The sequence below is a fragment of the Triplophysa rosa genome, linkage group LG21, assembly GCF_024868665.1.
Source record: "Triplophysa rosa linkage group LG21, Trosa_1v2, whole genome shotgun sequence".
In the NCBI taxonomy this organism is placed as follows: Eukaryota; Metazoa; Chordata; class Actinopteri; order Cypriniformes; family Nemacheilidae; genus Triplophysa; species Triplophysa rosa.
This window is the reverse complement of record NC_079910.1, coordinates 14,765,069-14,791,173: the sequence shown is the minus strand read 5'-3', so window position 1 is coordinate 14,791,173 and position 26,105 is coordinate 14,765,069. Positions and strand designations below refer to the sequence as shown.

The 26,105-nt window shown below is 37.8% G+C and overlaps 1 protein-coding gene across 1 annotated transcript in view; it reads right to left on the bottom strand.

Annotated features, from left to right (window-relative positions):
• Nucleotides 1-25,738, bottom strand: part of bmp7b (bone morphogenetic protein 7b) — a 43,807-nt gene extending 18,069 nt beyond the window's left edge. The window contains exon 1 of the mRNA XM_057363160.1: nucleotides 24,900-25,738. Within this exon, the coding sequence (XP_057219143.1) occupies nucleotides 24,900-25,299 (400 nt within the window). The 5' untranslated portion in view covers nucleotides 25,300-25,738. The remainder of the gene's footprint in view (nucleotides 1-24,899) is intronic.
• Nucleotides 25,739-26,105: the final 367 nt, after the last annotated feature.

The following is a 26,105-nucleotide window of genomic DNA, read 5'->3' as shown; positions in this document are numbered from 1 at the left end:
GGCAGCGGATAGTGACCGCCTCTTTGTTTTAGGGCTGTTAAACAAGGGACCTTTATCACATCGGAATTGAACACAGGAAGTGCCCGTCGAAGCAGTGTGTCGATTCTTCCGGTTACGTTTATTTCAATAGGCTGCAATCGCCTAATTGACTAAATGCATCTTATAATGAGATTTTGAATGATTTCAAAACCCAGACATGTTCAGAAACAGGAGAAGAGATATTCTGATGATTACTGTGAACAGATTTTTACAAACGAATTTTAAGTTTTAATGCAATAAAGCCAATCTGAGAAAACAGTGGCAGGTAAACATACGTGATTATTTCACCACACTGTGTCAGTCAGTGCTCTAAATTAGGGATCACAATGCTGCAGTGTGAGAATGAGCATTTGTTTTATTTCTATTCAATATTTGTATCACTGTTGTGTGTAATTTTTCATACTCTTTAAGTTAATGCATGTAATTCACAAATACGCCTAAAATTCATTGATATTTAATGTAGTCAAGCTGTCGTCGCATTACTCTCCTAAGATTGTTTAATATCATTACATTTCTTTTCGGCAGTTATCATGCAGCAGCTATTTTAAGGACTGGAATAACAACGCACATAAGCAATACTACTCACACAAAAAATAACCATGGCTTTACTACAAATAGGCTATAACCGTATACTCCATCAGCACTATAATAAAACCATTGATGTTTAATTTCCATAAAGATTGCATATGACTCATACTCCTTTAAAATGTAAAATCAACAGGTAATTTTATGAAATATGACCAGTAAGAGAAAACAAGACTGTGGTAGGTTGGGAAATACATGTATTTATTATTCAGAATGTGGATTTGGATGGGAAATGTATTTATATGAACATTTCAGCAAGTTGAAGAGATAAACAGCCTCCGTTTCAAACGTATACTGCACACAAAAGTACTCCCGCATGTTATTTTAAAAGAATGCACTTCATCTCACTGTATCAGTCTCACCCATGCTTTCCTTAAATAATTTTGTGTCAGGAAATTGTGAAAACTAAGGTAAGGAGGTCGATGTTTAGCTTTAAAGCAGCCAGGTGCTGCAGACACACTGCTGGCAAGCGCATTCAGCAATTAGTTTAAACTGCGTTGCTATGCTACCGAAAAGGTGACCTGTGAGGTGGATGGATTATCTCGGCAAAGGAGAAGTGCTCACTAACACAGATTTAGACAGATTTGTGAACAATATTTCAGAGAAATAGGCCTTTTGTGTACATAGAAAAAGTCTTAGATCTTTGAGTTCAGCTCATGAAAAATGGGGGCAAATACAAAAGTGTTGTGTTTATAATTTTGTTCAGTGTATGTCAGTGTGCTGTGCATATTAAAGCCACAATATGGAAGAATTTTGTTATGAAATATCCAAAAATTACTTGTCATGGTTCTGCCCTTTCTTGTCTTGCATTTCTTGATCTTGTGGCAGAGCCATGGCAGAACCTCTTGTTTCATGTGGAGAGAGGCGTTTTGGCCCTTTTGGCTTGCCATACTCTCTCCGGTCCTGTCTCTGTTCCCGCCCTTTCGTTGCCTCATTGCTTGTAATGATTTAATGCCCCACACCTGTTCCCTCTTGATTTGTCCCCTTATTTAATGCCCCTGTGTTCTCTGTCTTGTATTGGATCATTGTCGTTTGTCTGTGACTGTGTGGTGAGTTCGTGTCTTTAGTCTCTGTTAGTCTAGTTAGTTATTCGTATCCCAATGTAAATGTTATATGTAACTTTGTAGGGTGTCCAGGTATTTCGTGTTTCCCCTTACCTGGTTTTGTGAATACCCTTGTTCTTGTTTTACCCCATCGTGGGTTTTTGTTTTGTCTCTGTTATTATTTATTAAATCTTGTTAACCCCTTACCCGCTGTCTGCGCCTGGGTCCTCCGTTCTTTGTATCCCTGTGTCACACCCCGTTTCGTGACATCACTTGCACAGTGTGATATATTTCATGGAGTTGTGTACTTACATTATCCTAAATGTTCCCAAGAATGTGCAAATCCAGAGAAATTCCTAATTAAAATAATGGTCCGTCCCTTGTCTCCCTTGTATTTGTTGCATATCAGTGACTTAATATCCGGTGCTCTGCACTACCCTCAGTTTCCGGTTGAAGAAACTACGGCAACACGCAAATGCGGAAGTGGTTACACAGCATCTGGGACGCAGCATCTGTTGTTCTGTTATTATGGATCATGATTACTCTTTGGCGAGTAAAGGAAACCCAAAAAAGTGTAAACGTAGGCCAAACGAGGCAAGCAGGCTTATGGACAAATGAAGAAATAAAACAAGGATTAATATTGGCGTGGCGTTTTCTAAATGGAGAGAGCTTCGCGACCAACTTGGACTCGACAGAGAGAAAATGTTAAGAAAATGTTATTGTACACGAAATACTCATGTACAGATTATTTGAATAGTTATGAATGCAGTTACCCTATGAAATACAGTACATGTCGCACAAAAATATGTAGCCAATAACGTTACTTGTAAATGCTGTGGGTTCGTTCAAATTTATTTTTTAAACGACGACTGTATGACTGTTTTAAACAGGCAAAACTGTGTAGCATTACGCTACCAAATCAATGGACAAAGTCCAATATCAGTTGCGGGCTAACGTAGCATTACATTCCACGTTTCTTGCAAGCTAATTCATTACAATGACATAAAATAAAATTAATTCATTACCTCGTCCGTGAACATGATGGGCGATCTTCACACGCCTCTGGATGGTGAAAATGACATGTCCCATAATTCCACTCTCCTACATAACGTCATTTAGCGTCGCCTTTTGTTGTTGTTTCGAAAGTGCACCATCTAGCGGTCCAAATATTCCATATTGTGGCTTTAATTTTGTATATACAAAAGCATACACACACATGTATTTAGGAAATATGTACATATTTATATAATTAAATGAAATGCAATTAATTTGATATACATATTTTTATATATACATCCATGTGTACATTTTTATGAATGAAAAATGAATATGCACACTACACAGACATATATTATGTAAACACAAACTTTTATTCCGGATGCGATTAATCATGATTAATCGTTTAACAGCCCTAATTTGTTTTATACCCATTTGTATACTTTTAGGACACTTGGAATATACTGCATGAGTTGCGTCAAGTTATTTTATAACACTTAAGCCTTTTGAAGCTTGAAAAGAGGGTCAAAATCCACTTCCATTGTAGCCAGAAAAGCCAAAACAACACTATTTTTTAAAATCTCCATTTTGGTTCTGTCGAACAGAAAGCCATGAGGGGTTTTAACAACACAAGAGTAAGCAAATAATGACTAAACTTTCATTTCAAGTCACAAATTAAATTTTCTTGTAATGTGCTGCACTTCATTACTACAGAAATCAACATCTACTTCCTCCGCTGTACCACATCAAAACAGCAAGACCAAAACCCACCAGTTCAGCGTGTGTGTGTGCATGTGCGTGCGTGCGTGTGTGCGCGTGACGTGTACACAAAGCCGTTATGAGATCAATGTGACCTCTAATAGGAAACACACCACCAACACACAGACAAATGAAAACACACATTATTTACGCCTCATCTTTATATTTTATGAATACACTCGCATTCACCTTATTGTTATGATTAGAATTACTGTCACTACATTGTTTTTTCTCTAAAAAGTATGAGATACATTTCCTGTCCAAGCCTTTTAATCCATAATAAGATGTTTTAAAGGGCACATAACCAAACCGCTATTTGGCAGCAGATTTCGATGTCACACATGTGTTGGCCTTAGTTAAAAAAAAGCACTGAAGCCGAGCACTTCCTCGACACACAGACACACACACACACACACACACACACACACACACACACACACACACACACACACACTGTTTAAATGTGGGATTACGAGCAGAGTGCTCACGTTTAAATTACGCAGCTGCTTTTGTTACACACACTGAAGAACTGCAGAGATGAGGTCACTCCTCATTGCTTACAAACTCCACATGAACGGCTCGCCAACATCCTCCTGACCACCCATGATATCTGATATCTCAAATCTAGCTTGCTTGTAACAAAGTATTTTGAAATATGAAGCAGGTGGGGGTTTCAAGTGTGTACTGGTATCCAAAAATCATTGTACACAGAAGTATTTACATAATAGTGAGAATTGAGGGATTTTTGATAAAGGCTTTGTTTACTTGTAACAATGCATTGTGGGATATGGAGCAGGCAGGGCAGAACTGGGGCTTGTCAACATGACATGTATCAGTAGGTTAACACCTCTGAGGTGGCATGAGAGGAAAGGCCGCAGTGACACGGCAGATTAGCACGCTTGTCTGTCTGCTGCCTTCACACCTGCCACCCCAACCTGTGTTCTTCCTCTGCACAGCAGGACACCCGAAATCTTTCTTTTCATCTCTATCTCAGCTTCTCTCCGTTATTGTCTTTTTACTCACGGCCATCACGCCCTTGACACTAGACACTATCTTTGGTCGCATTTATGTTTTTCCCTCTTGCAACCGTTCATTTTGGAAATATACCTTATTGTTCACATAGCATTCTTATCACCTTTTAAGGGGATACTTCACCCAAAAATCTAAATTCTGTCATCATTTACTCACCTTCGGGTTGTTCCAAATCTGTATAAATTTCTTGTTCTGATGAACACAGAGAAAGATATTTGGAAGAATGCTTATAACCAGACAGATTTTGCCCCCCATTGACTGCTATAGTAGGATATGGTTATGGTACCAAAGTAGCCCCAACTCTTTTGTTGGTCATCCACACACACAAAACAAATAAGCAACGATTTGTGTGGCAACATACGGCACTCAAAAACCCCTCTCACGCACACATTCATCCAGAATACTCCACGGCATCATAGAAGCCATCCACTTGGGCAAGAGCTCTGTTTCAATTGTAGTGTTGCGCTGTTGTTTATTTTGTTAAATTAAATCCAGAAACTCTTAGTGAATTAATGAAACAATTCTGTTTAGCTTGAAGCCAGCCTGTGGTTTAAGCGTTTCCTAAATAAACTGATGTAATATTGGCCATATTCATTTTCCATGCTAATTTGACACACGTTTCAGGTCCTCATAAACGAAGCCTGTTTGCAGTTATTGCTCGGCTCTAATGGGTTTTCATTTGGCTCAAGGCCTGCGATGCGTTTCTGTATACAAAGTATAATACAATATAAATACGCACAAATATATGGATTCAGACTCCAAATATGGCAAACTTATCTATGATATCTATACAGATATAGATATTATAGATTGTTTATCTATGATTATAAGGATATATTATACCGGTTATAATGCTGTAAAAGATTTTGTTACTTAAAATGAGCAGAACATGAGCACTTGCATTTTATGAATCAAAAAGGAACTACAGTTTTTAGCTACAAATCGTCTTTACTGATCAAATAAATCTTGGATGGCTTGAGGGTGAGTAAATAACAGCAATTTTTCATTTTATAGTGAACTAATACTTGAGAATTGAATTGAATCCAAAAGACAATTATGCCGTTTTTAGGGGTGCGCTCTGTAATTTTTTAACCATTAAAAGACGAATATTTAAAATATTTGAAAATTACTCATAGACAGAAATAGTAATTATAAACTGTCTTTAAAATCATCTAGACATGTGAGCGTGTTGGCTCATGAGGGGATGAGAGTTAAAGGGATAGTTCACCCAAAAATGAAAATTGTGTCATCATTTACTCACCCTCATGTAATTTCATACCTGTATAAATTACTTTGTTCTGATGAACACAGAGAAAGATATTTGGAATGTTAGCAATTTTCAGTTCTGGGAAATCATTGACTACCATCTTTGACTACAAAAATTTAATGGTAGTCAAAGGTGCCCCAGAACTGTTTTCCTAAATTCTTTAAAATATCTCATTTTGTGTTTAACAGAACAAAATAAATATTTTTTAAAAATTCTACTATGGTAGCGGATGATGTCCCAGAACTGAAAATTGCTAACATTCTAACGAATATTTTTCTTTGTGTTCATCAGAACAAAGTAATTTATACAGGTTCGAAACAACCTGAGGGTGAGTAAATGATGACACAATTTAGATTTTTGGGTGAACTGTCCCTTTAAGACCTATCGAATTCTACTCATTCTATCTCAGTAAAATGACAGAGTACACCTTTAACTGATTTTTGTTTCGTTTCCAGTGTTCCACAATAAAGTCTTGCATAGAAGACAACACGTGGCACAACTTATCCCACCCCCTTCTAATCTTTTAAATCTTTTAATCCTTTAAAGACTCACAGTTTCTGTTTTCTGTCATATTGATTCTCACCTCATGCAAGTAAATGTAAACTAAGTGCATCAATTACAAGATTATTCTCCTCTCTAAATGTTTCCTGTTTCTTCCGAGGTAAAAGAGTGCACTAAAATACACGTAAAAGTAGACACTAATTTTGTACTTGATATATAAAAATGCAATCTTAGTAAACTTCAGAAAATCTTTACTTAACTGTCATTTTAAACCTGTTCTAGGGCTGTCACGATTATGAAATTTGGCTGACGATTAATTGTCTAATAAATCATTGCGATTATGACGATTAATTGTCTGTTTTAGAGCTTTGACTTTTAATTCTCATACATTTTTTATTCAGCTTTGAAACGACCATATTGTTCTGAATATAAAGACTATGTTCTTTAAAGAATTTGGTCATCATACTTAAGGTGTAGGCCTTTGCCTGTCAATAATACAACCACCAAATACTTGTAAATGAAGTAAATTGATCAGGAGTGAATTGAAGCCGTCATTAAAATGTTATCAGTCATAGAAAAGCTTCTAGTCTGTTTTTTTCTCACTCGCAAGACTGCAATAAAAGTTTACTTCTATGTTAATGAGATTTTGCTAGACTGGTTTTCACACTGAAATAATATTAAATTGTACTACAGGTTATTTTGATGGTATACGCTTTAGTTTTTTTTAAGTGATTGTGTTGTGGTGGTACATTTTACAAGTATTACCATGCTTTAGTTACAATATGTACAATAAAATATGCAGATGCACTACAGCTCCCCCTAGTGTCTTCTATAGAGATGTGCGATAATTGCGATGATCTGAAACCATCTCGATGAGGTCAAACAATCGCGATGAGACGATTATTAATTAATCGTGACAGCCCTAACCTGTACGACTTTCTTCTTCAGAATGCAAAAGAAGATATTTTGAAGAACGTTGGTAACCAAATAACGGTACCCATTCACCCATTCAAAACCGCTGTTGTTCGGTTACTAATATTCATTAAAACATCTTCTTTTGTGCTCTGCAGAAGTAAATGATGACAAATTTTTCATTTTTGTGTGAACTATCCCTACACTATAAAGTGTATTTTAGTGCACTATATTTTGTTTCCTAGTGTACCTGCACTAGCTCTGACTCGACCGAAATCTCTGTATTTGCTTAACCACACTGAAGCTATTTACAGAATTAACAAAAGTGCTCACAACTGAGATGGATCCAATCGTATTCCTCTCTGTTGTCCTTCACATTCTTCTCTCTTCCTCCTGCGGTTTATTGTGTTGATTGGACTAAAGAAAACAACTGTTGCACTTTGTCTGATATTTCCCAGCACACAGTGAGACCTGTGGACTGCTGCTCTGTAACAATGTGTTACACAATGTCAATGCTCTGGAGCGGCACAGGGGTGAGTGAGAGAACAAGCGGGTTAAGACCTCCTTAAAAATGTCTTTTTATCAGAAAGAAAGCAAGCAAGCTCAATCTTGGGACTAGCTTTAGTAATCGTGATCTCCAACAGGTAGGCAGACAAGTTACAGTTTCACAAGACAACATGTCAAGGCAAAGAAACTACAAACTCAACAAGAGGATACAAATTCAAGTCTTTTTCATTCTGTGCCAAGCATGCCGACGGGGACGTTTTGTTCTCTCTAATATAAGGTAATCTTTTTCCATTCACTTGCTATTGTTTATTAGCAAGACTTCATCAGTCACATCAATAACCAGTAAATACAAGTTCTCCTTCCAATAGAACTGACTTGTGTAGACTATAGACCAGCAGTTTCAAAACTATGAGATGTCCTTATTATATAGTGAAACTAACCTGTGTATGTGTGTGTTTTGTTCAGACTGAAAGATGTGGGGGGTATGCGTGTGTGTGTGTTTGGATTTTGAGCAGATAAAGTTCCTCACACAGCTGCTTTGGCCTGCAGATGCGCAGAAACATCTGTATTAACCTCTGGCAGCGTCCCAGGGGCAGCCTGCTGAGAGCAAGAATGTTAGAAAGGCCCTTCCACAGAGCCAGAGACGAAAGCAGGGATGAAGAAAAAATAGGCAAAAGAAGAAAGGGATAAACATGCTGAAAGCAAAAGAAAGGGTCAGGAAGTATCTGTTTAGAAACCCTTCTTAATGTTTTACCATTTAACAACAGCAGTTACATCATTAAGGCATTTACAGGCATAAAACACAAAACATGTCCCACAATTTTACCTACCATTAGCTTTTGAAGAGCAACATTAAAGATGCCGTGTGTACTTTTTTGGAGGATCTATTGACAGAAATGCAATATAATATGCATGAGTTCAGAGGGGTATAAAGACCTTACATAATGAAGCGTTATGTTTTTATTACCTTAGAAGGAGCTATTTCTATCTACATACACAGCGGGTCACCTTACATGTAATTCACCATGTTGTTTCTACAGTAGCCCTAAATGGACAAACTGCTCTACAGAGCGTGTTTTGTAAATACGTTATCTCCTTCGGCAAAGAAGCGAAAATGTGACGACATCTTAGTTCTGTGTCAGCCGCCATAGTGCTTCGAAAGGGAGGGGTGAAGTGAGCCGTTGATTGCAATTCACAATCTCACCGCTAGATGCTGCTAAAAATCACACAATGGTCCTTTCAGAGTAAAATTGAGACTTTGCTAATTAAATTAATAACAGGTTCGGTTGTCAGTAAAATATTCAAATTGATTTGTTTTTCATAACTATTTCCCTGTTTTTAACCCGCTGTTATGAATGATAAGTGTGAGTAAATGATGCTGATTTTTAATTTGATGGATAAACTAAGCCTTTTAAATACTTAACTCCTCCACCCTGAACATTGACTGTGTGGTGCACTTAAACCTGCGAACCACTTATGCCCACACCCACATCTCTCACAAACAATAAATGATTCAACAACTAAACAACAACCAAGTCCAAACAGGGCCATAAAGGGATAGTTACATAAAATTGAATTTGCTTCATAATTTACACATTCTCATGTCAGTCCAAACGTGTATGACTTTCTACTGCAGAACACAAAAGAAGACATTTGAGGAATGTTGGTCACCAAACCCCCACTTAGTTCCACTGCATTGACACAAAACCACTAAAACATTTCTCAAAATATCTTCTTTTGTGTTCCACAGAAGAAAGAGTCATATACAGTGGATATGACAAACCATGGAAGTTAATGGGGGGCCAATTGTTTTGGTTATCAATGTTCTTCAAAATATTGTTTGTGTTCTGCAGAAAAAGTAATACCCACCATTTTTTTGCAGGTCATAGATGTTAAATAATTAACAGTACATTTCCAATTTATTTTTATTTATCCAGGATATATCTATCAAACACTGCAAAACACAGTAAGGGGTATCTGCTTGTGATTCTCAATCAAAAGTTGTGTCACACGGCATTTCATAACAAAACATTGCTAATCTTAACAAATTGACCTATTGCGCCATAGTTCTCCCACAAAGCCACTTAATACCTGACCTAACTTGCACTATAAAACATTACAACCTGACTGCCAGAAATGATCTCTCCAGAGACTTGTGTGCGTGTGTGTGTGTAGTAAAAGGTAACTTCCATGAGGATTACCTATTGTTGTAGTGCGACTCATGAGAGTTTAATGCTCAGATGAGGGGCTCACAGAAATAAGGACACATCCAAACACACACAGTCACACTTCTGATTCACCAAACCTCAGGAGGCAGTACTTGCAGACTCAAAACAAAAGGTTAAAGGGACAGTGCATCCAAATAAAAGTAAACTGTTATCTTGCAAAATCTCCAGGCTGCTCAATACATTGTGGATAGTGATTGGCATTCAACTCAACAAAATTAAAGAAAGACCAGACTTTCAGCAAATAACGACAAACCAAAGGTCTTTCTGCCCGGTTTTGTGTGATAGTTGACTACATTGTGTGATTTGCCAGAACGAAAAAAAACAAAGATGACCATTTTCATATTTGGGAATTCCTTTAAATGCGTGTGTTTTTTTCTCATAGCCTCATCTATCCTTTTCCTCTAAGCATCTGCTAAGTATTAAACATTCACCTTAATTTTCCATGTTCAGATGTGTGGCTTCTGATGCCAGGAGCTGTTTTATTTTAAGACCCCATTCTTACAGATGTAAATGTGACTTATTACAAGAGCAGGGATCCATTAGAAGCTTAAGATCTAAAACGTGTCTTTCTTACATCTCCCTTTATCTATCTATCACAGATTCCACTCGCATGCCAGCCAGAGGATCGCATGAGAGCCAGCTGTGACTAATGCTCTCGATAACGCATTAGTGAGCCTGAGAGACGCAAAACAGACCCATAAAAAATTGATGGGGTAATGAAGTTTCTTTTTCGTGGCATGTAGCAGACAGGTCATTTCCTCGCTCCGCGAGGCTCTTGGCACCCAGAGCGCGGTTGGGTGAACTAACGGCACGGGTCGGGTCAGGTCAAACTCATTTCACCCTATTCCATCTTATTCTTAGACTGGTGGTAAACTAATTTGTTATAGATTCCCATTAGACTATCAAGACAACTACCTAAATGCTTGTTTTAAAATTGTTAAAATGCTCTACTTTGGAGGCAAAACAAACTCAGGTCTAGCCAGGGCTGTACAGTGCGACATATACTGTATGTCACACATGCTACGAAAAAAATCGGTCTGTGCTGAGAATAAATTTAATAGTGTAGCACGCGTGCGATACGGTTTGGCAGACATTAGACATTACTTGTGCTTGTTCGTGTGTGAGGTTAACTGATGGCGCACCAGTATTTATTTTCGTTTTTATTTAGTTTTTGCAATTAAAACTTGATTTCCGGCTGCATCAAGTCCATTAATCTAGAGCCCTATGATCTGTGCGATGTGGGAAAACATGGAAGGAATCACGAAAGCGGAATTCTACTATTTAAATATGTCCTTTGCTTGTTCTGCGTGTCTATGAGTGAATGAGTTGCACACTTTTAACATGTTACAAGCGTGAAACTCTTGGATTTGGCTGCGTCTCACTATACAACGACATGAACACGTGAACTTCATCCACAGAGCTGTTCCAAGTTTTTTTACGAGTGTTTCACTGTTTGAGTAAAGCTACCGTCAAACACACTGAACTCAAGCGTCCTCGCGACAACCCGTCAAAATAAAAGTCAGCTTAATTTCAACCAGATGAAAAAATATTTACTTGTAGTAAGTTCATAAACTGTAGTAAACACTATAGTACACATTAATATTTACTACAGTAAGGTTCAAATATACTACAGTACACAATAATTTGACTGTAGTTTAATGTAGTAAATACTATAGTATACTTCAGTATTTTTATGGACAAATGTATTAACTACTGTATAGTAAAGCATTGAAAATACAGAACTCCGAAAAATTTAAAAGGGAAAAACCAAAAATGATATGGCCCTAATTTATCCGTTTGTATAACGATAATGTCCTTTTTCAGTTACCTGTCCATTTATGTGATGACCTGCACTTGTGTTTTTACTTATACTTGTGGTACAACTGTTTGGCCTGTGCTACAAAACTTTAAACCTCTGTAGCACCAGTAATATATGCAAAAAAAAGTTAACGTACAGCCCTGGGTCTAGCTATTTTCAAATCCCAATGTGCTACCTACCTAGAATGGATTTCAAGACATATCATACCAAAGTCAAATCATTATTTACATTGTTTGCTTACATAAGTACAGTACATCAATACCCAAGTGCTCCCTTTGATTACAGACATAAACCATGAAAAGGTTATCAGGAATGGGCTAGTAAGAACTAATACAAACTTGAGCTTTATAAAATATGGACTGTTTTACCCACATCAAATTCTACTAAAATCAATTATGAGTCAAGTCTAGCACGCTTCATGTGAGAAGCTCTATTTCTATTTACTTGTATGCTTGTGGCAGATGTCCTTATCCAAAGTCATTTTAAATGTATTTAAAGTACATTTTACCATGTGTTCCCTAGGATTTGAATCTATAACCTTTGCACTTTTAACGCAACCAATTGAACAACAGGAACCATTATAAGGTCCCGTTTTTGTTATGATGCTCCCGTAGATGTACGTAATAAGGAAGAGTCTAATGCACTTGTATGTAGCAACAAATCAAGTCCCGAATATGAGCTGTCACCAGGGTTGGGCTATGGGCGCTGAAGCCCTGAATGTTTTATTGCCAATGGCATGTACGAATCACTAAGGGGTCCTTTACATTACGTGTCTTTTGAGCGCAAACGTTCGTTATTTTAAATGTAGATGCACGGCAGGTGCACACAAGCATGGCCATAACACATACATTTCCAGGCGTGGAGCTGCTGAAAATCCATTTATCCTTTGTCGAAACCTTCCCGTCTTCACGGCGAGCGCGACTCATGGTTGCTTAGCAACGGCAGACACCGCGACAGCCCAAGCTCCTAGGCACTTTGGAAAAAGAGAAAGTTGCATGGCTCACATGTTCCACACGTTTTAGACACGAAATGTATATTCGAACACATATGTGGATGTCTCTGCGCTAAGCACCGGATATCCACTCACCCTAGGAGCACCCTTGGCTGTCACAACAATTCTGTATTTGTGTGGCATTTACCCTGGAGTATTAAGTAAACTAACAAAGTAAAAGTTGTGTAAAATACAATAGAGTAGGTGGAGTACAGTGGAATAAAGAACAGAGTAGAGTAAAACAACACAGAATTAAAATAAATGCATGTGTGTATTTATATAGCTTTGCGTACTGTGTTACGCTAACCGAGACCAGTTTTATACCACTTATGCATTATTGCCCTTCTGTTGCACTGATTGCTTCCTTTGTTTGGCTCATTTGTAAGTCTCCTGGGCAAAAAGCGTCTGCAGTAGAGTAGAGTAGAATAGAATAGAGTAGAATGAAATGAAGTAGAGTATAAACTGGAATAAATATAAGAGCAACATTTTGTATTTTGTACAAATACAATATTTCTAATACAATATTTTGTAACAGAGTAGAATTGTCATGGTTCTGCCCCACCTTGTCTTGCTTCTCTTGACCTAGTGGCAGAACCATGATAGAACCTCTTGTTTTATGTGGAGAGTGACGTTTTGTCCCTCATGGTCTTCCACTCTCCGGTGTGGCGTCTCTGTTCCCGCCCTTTCGTCTCGTTATTGTTTGTTAATTAGTTCATGTCCTGCACCTGTCCCCTCTTGATTTTTCCCCTTTATTATGCCCTTGTGTCTTCTGTCTCGTGCTGGTTCATTGTCGTTTGTCTGGTGAGTGCCTGTTCTGTGTTAGTCTAGTCTAGTGTAGTCATTTGTAGTTCATGTCATGTCATGTTATGTTTATCTTAGTCTTGTTAGGTGTATTTAGTCTTAGTCCTGTCCTGTTGGAGATTCCCCTGTTTTGTTTTGTTACCCCCACGTGGGTCTTTGTTTTGTATTTATATTTTATTAAATGTCTTGTTAACCCCTTATCCGCTGTCTGCGTCTGGGTCCTCTGTACTGTGTCCTTGTTCCCTCACCATTCATGACAAGAATAGAGTAGAACATAGTCCAGCAGAATAGAACAGAAAACAGTAAAATAGAATAGAACAGAGTACAGTAGAATGGAACAGAATAGAGTAGAACATAATACAGCAGAATAGAACAAAACACAGTAAAATACAATAGTATAGAGTACAGTAGAATGGAACAGAATAGAGTAGAACATAATACAGCAGAATAGAACAGAATACAGTAAAATACAATAGAATAGAGTACAGTAGAATGGAACAGAATAGAGTAGAACATAATACAGCAGAATAGAACAGAATGCAGTAAAATACAATAGAATAGAGTACAATAGAATGGAACAGAATAGAGTAGAACATAATACAGCAGAATAGAACAGAATACAGTAAAATACAATAGAATAGAGTACAGTAGAATGGAACAGAATAGAGTAGAACATAATACAGCAGAATAGAACAGAATACAGTAAAATACAATAGAATAGAGTACAGTAGAATGGAACAGAATAGAGTAGAACATAATACAGCAGAATAGAACAGAATACAGTAAAATACAATAGAATAGAGTACAGTAGAATGGAACAGAATAGAGTAGAACATAATACAGCAGAATAGAACAGAATACAGTAAAATACAATAGAATAGAGTACAGTAGAATGGAACAGAATAGAGTAGAACATAATACAGCAGAATAGAACAGAATACAGTAAAATACAATAGAATAGAGTACAGTAGAATGGAACAGAATAGAGTAGAACATAATACAGCAGAATAGAACAGAATACAGTAAAATACAATAGAATAGAGTACAGTAGAATGGAACAGAATAGAGTAGAACATAATACAGCAGAATAGAACAGAATACAGTAAAATACAATAGAATAGAGTACAGTAGAATGGAACAGAATAGAGTAGAACATAATACAGCAGAATAGAACAGAACACAGTAAAATACAATAGAATAGAGTACAGTAGAATGGAACAGAATAGAGTAGAACATAATACAGCAGAATAGAACAGAACACAGTAAAATACAATAGAATAGAGTACAGTAGAATGGAACAGAATAGAGTAGAACATAATACAGCAGAATAGAACAGAACACAGTAAAATACAATAGAATAGAGTACAGTAGAATGGAACAGAATAGAGTAGAACATAATACAGCAGAATAGAACAGAACACAGTAAAATACAATAGAATAGAGTACAGTAGAATGGAACAGAATAGAGTAGAACATAATACAGCAGAATAGAACAGAACACAGTAAAATACAATAGAATAGAGTACAGTAGAATGGAACAGAATAGAGTAGAACATAATACAGCAGAATAGAACAGAACACAGTAAAATACAATAGAATAGAGTACAGTAGAATGGAACAGAATAGAGTAGAACATAATACAGCAGAATAGAACAGAATACAGTAAAATACAATAGAATAGAGTACAGTAGAATGGAACAGAATAGAGTAGAACATAATACAGCAGAATAGAACAGAATACAGTAAAATACAATAGAATAGAGTACAGTAGAATGGAACAGAATAGAGTAGAACATAATACAGCAGAATAGAACAGAATACAGTAAAATACAATAGAATAGAGTACAGTAGAATGGAACAGAATAGAGTAGAACATAATACAGCAGAATAGAACAGAACACAGTAAAATACAATAGAATAGAGTACAGTAGAATGGAACAGAATAGAGTAGAACATAATACAGCAGAATAGAACAGAACACAGTAAAATACAATAGAATAGAGTACAGTAGAGTAGAGTAGAATAAAGCAGAATAGAATAGAGCAGAATAAAGTACAATAAAGTGAAAAAGAGTAGAATAAAATGGAAGAGAATAGTCAAACAGAGTAGACTATAATACAACAGAATAGAGAAAAATAGAATAGAATGAAATACAATAAGAACAGACTAAAACTTAATCTAATAGAACAGTAGAATAAAGTTGTTAGTGAAATAGAACAAAGTAGAATATAATAGAGTAGAGCAGCGTACAGTATAATAGAGTGGAATAGATTAGATTAGAATAGAGTAGTAGAGTAGAATAGAATATAGTAGAATAAAATGGAGTCTAATAGAGTACAGCAGAACAAAACAAAATAGAGTGGAATAGAAAAGGGTACAAAAGAACACAGTATAATATAGTACAGCAGAGTTGAGCAGAGTGGAATAGAACAGAGTAGAATAGAGTACTATAGAGTAGAGTAGAATCGAATGGAGTAGAGTAGAATAGAGTACATAGAGAAATATCCGGTGCCCGTGTCTCTCCCTTCAGTGCTCGCGCTCACTCTAATAATAACTCATAAATATAACAAGAACAGCTCAAAACCAGTGGACAGAAAATGACATGTGATGAGCGACACCGCGTGACTGGCTTTGTTTCTTTATTGTCGGAGATCACGAGCATTGACTCGTGCGTGTTTAAACGCAACAAACTCTTCATACGTGAATGATCAGTGGAACGATCTGTCAGTAACTGAGGATGTAGCTCACGTGGACCATCATCCGGCAGGTGCTGATATCACTGAAGCTCATTTTAAGCCTGTTTACATGAACAGACTCACTGCCCCTCTGTGCATCATATATAAACTTCTTGTATTAGCAAGAGCTGCTGAGTTTGACTATAACTTGACTACTGTTATGCATATAATAATTCTAGAATAATTCTACAACTACAATGTTTAGATGATTGATAACAATGTTAAATTTGATTGTGTTGCAATGACCAAGGAAAACAAGATATTTTGTATTGTTTTATATTATGTTCTCCTTCATTTTTGTGGTTTTAGTGTGTGTAATAATACAATTAAATAAAAACTACTTCAAAAAGTTTTTTAAAGTAATTTTAGCTTTCGGTATCGGTTTTTGGCCGTGTGCATCCTAAATTTTTGGTATCGGTTTCAGCCCACAATTTGCATTTCAGTGCATCACTAGTACAGAGTGAAGTAGATCAAAACATAATAAAATGAGCAGGTCTATTTTTCGCTCTCTCCTATATTTCAATCACAGCCCTGTCAACACCTCAAATCCTCTCTCACCTGCACTACTATTGCCTGTGATGATGTCATCATTACCTCTCAATAGTGCTACCCAGCTTTAACATAAGGTGAAAAGAGAAAAGGAAACCTTGGAGGTAAAAGAGAGAATGTTGCAGTGACCAGAATTATAGTTCTCCCTATCAGACATGCCTGCATGTGTCCTGACATGTTTCGATGTGGACACATCACTCAGAAATGTAACTGTGATTTAAAGGAATGAGTAGTCTGATGGGCTCAGTTAAAGATCTAACCTGCATTTAATGATTGTATGTGATCACAAGATGTGGAATAGCCATCATACAAAACCCTAGCTAATTCTAAATCACTTTTTTTAAAGGGGTCATATAACGCAAATACGTGTTTTTCTGTTTCTTTGGTGTGTTATAAGTTGACCATGCATGTATTGGACACGAACAATTGCAAAAATGAAAGTGTGGGAACAAAAGATGCATTCTATCTAAAAGAGAATGCTCACCCAGACCTGCCTGAAACGCATCGTGTAACCACACCCCCACAAATCCACGTCAGTTCATGGTATGATTTGACTAAGACCGCCCAAATGTATACGCAAGTAAGGTGGGCGTACCTGTCAGTACAATTGAAGAGGAACCTGATGTTCCAAATATGGTAAGAGGCTTCTAACCGAGCTGATAGTAGATGAAAGTCTGAAACAGCCCTATCTCAATATTTCACACACGCATGTTCTATGTCCCTGGAGGGTTCACACACCCTCCGCCACACTGACTCATGTTGCGTGCTCCGTGTTACATGTACATTTTACATACATGCCGTAAGCCATTTACACAGCTGGGCTTTTAACTTGGGTGACTCAGAGACAAAATGTCCCATGCCCTGGGGTCCAAAGAAATCAGAGACGCACCCACTTACTCTACACTGCTTGGAAACATCTCTGTTAACAATAGACCTAACAAAGTGCAGACACTCTTATAAACATTCAACTGACACAACGCTGGACGAAAACATTACTCTGAAACGTTTAAGTTGCATACCTCAGACACAGCTGTCTCTATAAAACTACCCAAGTACAAAGCATTTGCCTTAATTGTTCAAACAAAGTTTGGGTGAGTCACACCTCTGCTGGACCTGAAATCCAATTAAATTCAACACGGGAAAAGATCCATACTCTTAACACTAGAACTACCAAGGGAGTCATTTTGACTGTTTTTAAAATTTGCAATGTAACAACTTTGTTGAAATAAAACACATATAACTACAGTACCCTGACTTTTCTTAAATATATGTGGGCCTATATTTTGTTCTTACATTGTTGCTTTATTAAATTACTAACCACAAAAGAGTTCTGAGTATTTCTACCTCGAACTGCCATGGCGGTCAAATTGACTATGCATTACAGACATTGTATAATTTCAGCGCTCTTTCCCGCCATTGAAGATTGGCCACTGTTGCCTAGCAACTTATTATCTGGCAATTTTTTATGTTATTGCTAAGCTAAAATGTAGCTTACCCTCAAAATGTCAGCAAAAATGAAATACAGCTTTCTGAATCAGTTTGTTTTCCCGCAGGTTAGCGAATATTCTTTATAACAGTTTTTGATCTTGCTAAGTTTGTCATATGTCCATACATGTCTATGAAGGTATTTACAATGCGATGAAATGCATATTGTAATATTTTATTACTTATTATATTCTAAAATGTATCTACTTCGAATATCTGTAATTAGCAGGCTACCTAATAAGTTCTGTGATTGACGATGAAATAATACATTTTTACATTCGTAAGAATGATGTTTATTATTACCTATCCTAACAAAACACATCAATTTATTCATACATTTTGATTCCAGTGGTGGGTGCGATTGGTGTGATCCAAATATAGAGAAAAAAAGGTTAGATATTATAATTTCTAAAATTCACAACATGATTTTATCTAACAAAGTATTCTGCATCAATCCATATTTGTTGCCGTTTAGACTTTCAAAAACAACATTTTCATTGCAGTGAAAAAACTTTGCTCTTCTGCTTGCCGGTGTCCTAAAACAGAACACCGGACACAAAGCGAGACACACACCTTCGGGTGCGGTCTCTTAGCTTTGGCAAAATTATATACAAAAATGAAACATATCAATTGTTTATTTTATTTTAAACAATCATATTATGTTTGCCCGTCTGAGTTCACTAGGCACTTGGGGATGTGGTTGAGGATTTTGACGTTTTTTAGTGTGATAACATTATAATATATGACAACAGACATTCAAAGCTTCATTCTATAATCTCAATAGAAGCTTTGAATGTAAATATTGCATGGCAAAAATGACATTCAGTACAGTCTAATATGAGCAGTCAAAATGACCGCTATGGCCATTCTCGTAGTGATAGATTTCCGGGAGTTCTAGTGTTAAAGCAGCGGGAAACCCACATTTCGGTCGTAAATTGTGTTTCATGCTTATGAAACATTTGTAGCAACTGAGAGGGTCCAACCGTGCCAAACAAAGCTTCTTTAGAGCCCGTTCTTCACCAGACCTCCCCACTGCGCTTTCAAGACGTATCTGTGTAATCAGACCCATGACTGTTGTCATAATATTTTAGAAGGAGCGAATGCCACCCAGCTTCATTGAGAAAGAAAGGGAACTAATGAACATTAGATGGAGGGTGCAAGAGCACTTTCTCTCCATCATTTGCGAGCTGCTTAAGACAGACTGTGTTCACCCAAAAACAAATATTCTGTCATTATTTATTCACCCTTATGTCATTTAAAATCTGTATATGACTCTTTCTTCTGTGGAGCACAAAAGAAGATATTTTGAGAAATGTTTCGGTGGTTTTGTGCCCATAAAGTGGAAGTCAATGGGGGTCAATGTGGTTTGGTCACCAACATTCTTCAAAATATCTTATTTTGTGTTCTGCAGAAGAAAGAAAGTCATACAGGTTTGAAATGACATGAGGGTGAAAAAGTTATGCTAAATCATGCTAACGGCTAAATATTTACTTGCTTATATCTTTCAGGCACAGTCATTGACACCTCCTGCTCTTCAAGAATGTGCGGGACAAGTCGCATCTGTTTACAATTCTGACTCTTTTTTCCAAAATGGCACCGGATGAATAATTAAATTCAACCAAAGATTCAATAAAGCTGACAGCATCACAAGTTATTGCATTGAACTCACAAAGCTTCAATTCTCCCACATTGATCATCCCTCAGCCAAGCATTTGTTTTAGCCAAGCTATGACATGGATAATCTGATATAAACTCATGAGCGAGATGCATCCAAACAGCTTGCGCCCTTTTTTCCTAAATTGAAGAAAATTCCTTTAAGTTAGCGAGATTTAGGGCCCTATCATACACTCTGCGTAATGCAGCGCCAGGAGCGACGCAAGTGTTTTTTTCTAGTTTCAGCCCAACGCAGTTTTCATTTTCACGTCCTGCGCCACGTTGTTTAAATAGCAAATGCATTTGCGGCCATTTGTGCGGCCATATGTGCGGCCATTTGTGCGCCCATGGGCTTGCAAGTCTGAAAACGAGGTATGTTCAAGTGCATCGTTAGGGCATTGCTATTCTGATTGACTGACTGAAACCTGGTCTAAAGTCAACGGAGCAATATCTTTTAGCTATTTAAAGAGCGCGTTAATAATATTATGCGCCTATAGGCGGGTGCACAGCACGCGTACACTCTACTTATTAAGCCTGTTTTTTTTACTTCTGCATCGGACCTACGCCGTAGCCTCTACAGTCTACACCATAAGCAGCCCGCCGGTTTTCATTTATACTTGTGCGTCATTGTCCGTGTCGACAGGCAATGGCCACTAGGCGTCAGTCTCCACCCAGATAGCACAATCCATCTGGTTTACGTCTATTTGACGTCTGCATTTACATCTGCAAGACATCTTAAATACATAGTTTGCTCATCTGCAATACGTCTCGGAGACGTCTCAATGTCTGTAATACGTCTGCTAAAGATCTGGAGATCTGCTGCTTAAAAGCATCTGCTAAACATCTTAGAAAGAGCTGTTGTACATCCATTCTAAATCATAAACATCTTACAGACATCTTCTAGATGTCTATATGACGTCTGACAGCAGACATCTCCGAGACGTATTGCAGATGAGCAAATGATGTATTGTAGATGTCTTGCAGATGTAAATGCAGACATCAAATAGACGTAAACCAGATGTATGTGTGCTATCAGCGCACAGGCGTGTTGCTTGTGTAACTAAGGCTAGAGCCGAAGAAGAAGCGGTTCGTTGTGTGTCAAGCATTTAGCAGTGATAGCGGCAAAGTAAAGCAGACCAATCACAGTGCTTGCGGTCTCTGCGTAGATTACGGCGTAGGTCCAACGCAGAAGTAAAAATCAGGCTTTACACACAGAATGATGTGCAGCAGCACAAAATAATGCCAAATATTAGAAAATAAATGGATTACAATGTAAAAGATTATTATTGTGGACATAAAAATACCTCTCACATGAGCAGACGTTTCCTTTCTGGAGAAGTGTCCAGTCTTTGCTCTTCCGAATTCTGCTGTGTAAATAGTGAATCCACCATGGCGCGAGCACAACTGGCTCTTAGAGGGAATAAGATAAGACTCTGATTGGTTTACTGCATGTTTTGCCCAAAACACACCCATGACTCATTAAGAGAATAGGGACTACCCTTTTAGACCATGCGCCTGGCGCGCAGACCATTTATCCTGTCGTTAAACCAGTAAAAGTGGATTCGGACACGCCCTATGTGCACTTGCCCCTTTCGCTTTAGACCATGCACTTAGATCGTTAAAATAGGGCCCTTAGAGTTACTTTTAAATAATGCATTTCTTTAAGTAACCATTAAGAAAATAATTTAAAATTTTAAGAAATTGTATGGAAAAAAAACTTATCAGTATCAGTAAACATTGAGAGAATTTCTATGAATTCTTTTGTTTTCCCATGTTTTCCCTCTTGCTTATGTGAAACATATTTGTTATAATTGACTGCCAGGTTTATGGATCACAGATTCAGGAAAAAAAGCGAATATTCCTCTTAATTCAATATAAACTGCCTTTGTGAAAATGAGGTGAACACATATCTGCACATTCCTTCTGTAAAACGCCGCAGGGAAAGTCTCTGTTAACATTGTGTTTAATATAAAAGGTGTGCTGTCGCAGTCAAAGCAGATGTTTGGGTTTGGTTAAATAGAGCAGGCGATGGCAGGTTGTTTGATTGAAAGCTTGTGTCTCTCCTCAGGTAAGAAAGAAAGCTAAGCAGAGAGAGAGAGAGAGAGAGAGAGAGAGAGAGAGAGAGAGAGAGAGAGAGAGAGAGAGAGAGAGAGAGAGAGAGAGAGAGAGAGGAGAGAGAGAGAGAGAGAGAGAGAGAGAGAGAGAGAGAGAGAGAGAGAGAGAGAGAGAGAGAGAGATTTTGCAAGTCTGTTTGCGAGCTTGTTCAAAATAGGCACAATGCAGCAGTCCTCTGGATAATTACACATTTCAGAATAAGAAACACTGTCACTTCCCTTGAGGTTGTCATACACAAACAACCAGTGTTGGGTAAGTTACTCTGAAAAATTAATTAATTACTAGTTACTAATTGTATATTCAATAGTGTAATTAGATTACTGTACAAATTACTCTCTACAAAAAGTATTTAATTACTTATTACTAATTACTTTCTATATCCTACACCTACAGCTTTCCTGTAGCCAAGGTCGTGGGTTTGATCCCAGGGGATTGCACATACTTAGAAACAAATGTATAGGATAATGCAAAGTAAGTCGCTTTGGATAAAGCGTCTGCCAAATGCATAAATGTAAATGTACATCAACATAGATTTGAATTGATTCAAGGATAGACATGAAACGGCTTATTTAATTCATTCAAATAAATAATAAATAACTACATAAATTATTCTTATTAACTGACAAAAGTATATAAATGTAAGAAAGATACATGAATCCCTTATTTTACTCGAGAAGTAATTAAATTACAGTAACTAATTGCTTAGTAAGTAGTTACACACAACACTGCACAAAACACACACATAAACATTAGTTTTAAGAATTAATAGTGAATTGTAAGGGGCTGTGTCCACCGAGCCACGTTTTTTTTAAAACACCAGCAGCTGGCGTTCTTTTCCGCAGGCTTTGCGCCAGTGCTCAGCGTTTTTTTTACGCTCAGCGTATCATAGTAACCAACGTGCCTTTCGCTGTTCAAGCACCCGCAACCTGCGTTTTCAGTCGGCACCTGCCGTTTCAGCCATGTAAAAGCACCTCTGTGGATCTGTAGCTTAGGTTTTTTTTAATGTATTTTATTGTAGTTTATCCAAAAACAAAAAAAGGCATTATTTATTCGCCTTTATTGTAACTTTCTTCTGTGGAAAACAAAAGATATATAGAGAAATGTCTCACTGTTTTTGTGTTCATATACAATGGAAGACAATGGGGGTCAACGTTGTTTGGTTACAAACATCAAAAATATCTTCTTTCGTGTTATGCAGAAGAAAGAAAGTCATACAGGTTTGGAATGACATGAGAGTGAGTAAATGGTGACAGAATTTTATTTATGCATGAATTAACCCTTTAACCAAACGCCTTCTTTCTTAAAGGGATAGTGACAATTTGGTTTTGATTTACTCACTTATTTTAAACCTGTATGACTTTGTTTCTTCTTCAGAACACATAAGATATTTTGAAGAAAGTTGGTAACCGAACAGCGCTGGCCCCCATTCACTTCTATTGTATGGACACAAAACCAATGCAAGTGAATGGGTGCTGGTTAACAACATTCTTCAAAATATCTTCTTTTGTGTTCTGCGGATGAAAGTAAGTCATACAGGTTTGAAATGACAAGAAGGTGTGTAAATGATGACAGAATTTTCATTTTTGGGTGAACTATCACTTTAATTTCAAATCCTTACGATGCAAGTTTGACCATTTTTTCTATCCAAGTTGTCCTTTGGTCACCTTTACACCCTAGTATACTGTTGCCTTGACGTCCATAAAAATTACCATATGGCTGTACCCACCATAGACAATAAGGGAAACATATCCCCTCAACTTACACATAAATAATCAATCACCATTACACAATCTTACATTTTACATTTGGAAGCCCCCAACATATAATATCTGTTTACATTCATGCATAAATCAACCAATAAGCTATAACTAGCGTGTATACTCTGTCCAATGACATCTCTCTTATCTAACATGGCTTTTGTACCTTAAAGAATTCAGATCATAGCTGAACTATCACATCTACCCATAGACCCATTTTGCCAATAAACAGTGACACAAATCACACCCTTAACAACATGATTGCTCTTTATCACGGCGTAAATCACAAATTTCAAGGCAATATTGTGCTTATGCGCAGTTGATGACTTTTTAATGGAAAACTAATCTTTGATAAGACTGGTGCCAGGTGCTTATAAAACATCCAGCTACACCAAGAAACCAGTCACGAAGATGACCCTACAGATGGGTGGGGAAAATGTTGGAGGTGGATAACAAATAGCTGTTATTTTGGCTATACCTTGCAATTTTTCAAATGCTTTAAAATAAATGCAAAAATGCATTTTGTGTGAGACAATCCTTGCGCAGCAGTTGAGCAAACGTCATGAGACGTACTTTGCACTTAGCAAAACACTTCTGCCTCTGTCAGCTTATATCATTACTGCCAAGGAAAGAAACTGAAGATAAAGAGCCTGTTGAGCTCACAGACAGCCAACCCTGAACACCTGAACATCAGTGGAGGACACACCTGGCCCTGAGACAGCAGACGCTTGGGAATGTAACAGCGCTTATTATCACTGGGCCAAAAACACACAATGCAAATGTAGGTTTGTGTTCATCAGCATTAAGAGCTTGAAACCTCTCCAAGGTTACGGCTTGGGCAGATAAGTGGCCTACGAAAATCAAACAAACAACGGAGCGGACAACTATGCATGTTATTTGGCTCAGGAACAAATAAAATATCTAGGACTCGAGTGGGGAATATCTCCATTCTTTGGCCTGTTATTAGTCACTCAACCCTGTTATTATCTCATTTCTGTGTCAGATCTTTCCTGTCAATGCCACGACATGAAAAGGCTGGGTATGTTACTGGTCAACATGTTTTGACTGCGTTGAATTTTTTTTGACACACACCAAAGATTGGCATCCTATCAGTAACCGTCTTACCTAGATTAACAAAACTCATCACCATGTCCGCGTCGTTTAGGAAGTTGTTATCCTGTAGGGTGGCGATTGGCGGTCCCTGAGTGGTGAAAACGGGCTTGTACGGGTACGAATAGCCCTCCTCGTCTCCCTCAGTGGACATGGCATTGTACAGATCCAGCATGAACATCGGCGCGGCGTTGTGCTTGCCGTGGAGGTGCGGCCGCGGCCGGTGCGGTAACCCGAGGATTGACAGGATCTCGCGCTGCATCTCCCGGCGCTCCTGGCTCTTCAAGCGCCGGTGGATGAAACTCGAGTGCACCTCGTTATCCAAAGTAAAGTTTGTGAAGACCGTTTCAGCCAGGACGCAGTATCCCCACACCAGCAACAGCACGAGACCGCTTAAATCCAGTAACGAAACCATGACTTTTGTTCAGCGTTAAACGTTCACAAAAATAAGGGAGTCAATCCAAATTGATGATGCGTTGATTCAAACGGTTACAGTCGGTATGAGTTATTTGGTTACCTCATTTTACCTCTCTTTAAAAGAGACGAGCGCATTCATAAACGCACTTGTAACCTGTGCGTTTCTGGAGCGTTTTTCTGGAGCGCTCAACCTGCAGAGACGCACGGAGTCTGATGCGTGTTTCCAGTTTGGATAGCAAACTTGAGGAGGCGCCGCGCGCAGGGAGGAGCAAAGGGGCAAATGCGTAAACCCGCGAACAAAGCGCACGAACGGACTGATAACGGGAAAGGCGTCGGGTTATCTCCGTCTCTGTCCAATGCGTTTCGCGGATGCCCGTTTTCAGAAATGCACCTGCGGCAGAGACAACATGTTGTTCTGACGCGCGTCTCTCTCGCTCTCTCTCTCTCTCTCTTTCAGTGTATGTATGAACGATATTGCAATATGTCAGTGAGAGTTAATTATAGGCTACTGTTGTTATTAACTGTAGTGCTGGAGATCTTGCCTGAGGGTTTAGATAAAGATCGGAACCTCTGGAAAGCAGTTTGATGTTACTCTACAGATGTAAGCTCCTGTAACACAGAGGTGATTCTGTGTACACAGGTTGCTTTTATAGCTCAGAATACCTAAAGTATTGAGTAATGTTACTATCTTCGTGTCAGATGTTTCTCTTAAAAAATCCTTGGGAGAACAAAATAGATCAAATGATACAGTTTTTACATACAGCAAGATTAACAAATGCAAAGTAAATAGAATAAACAGACTTT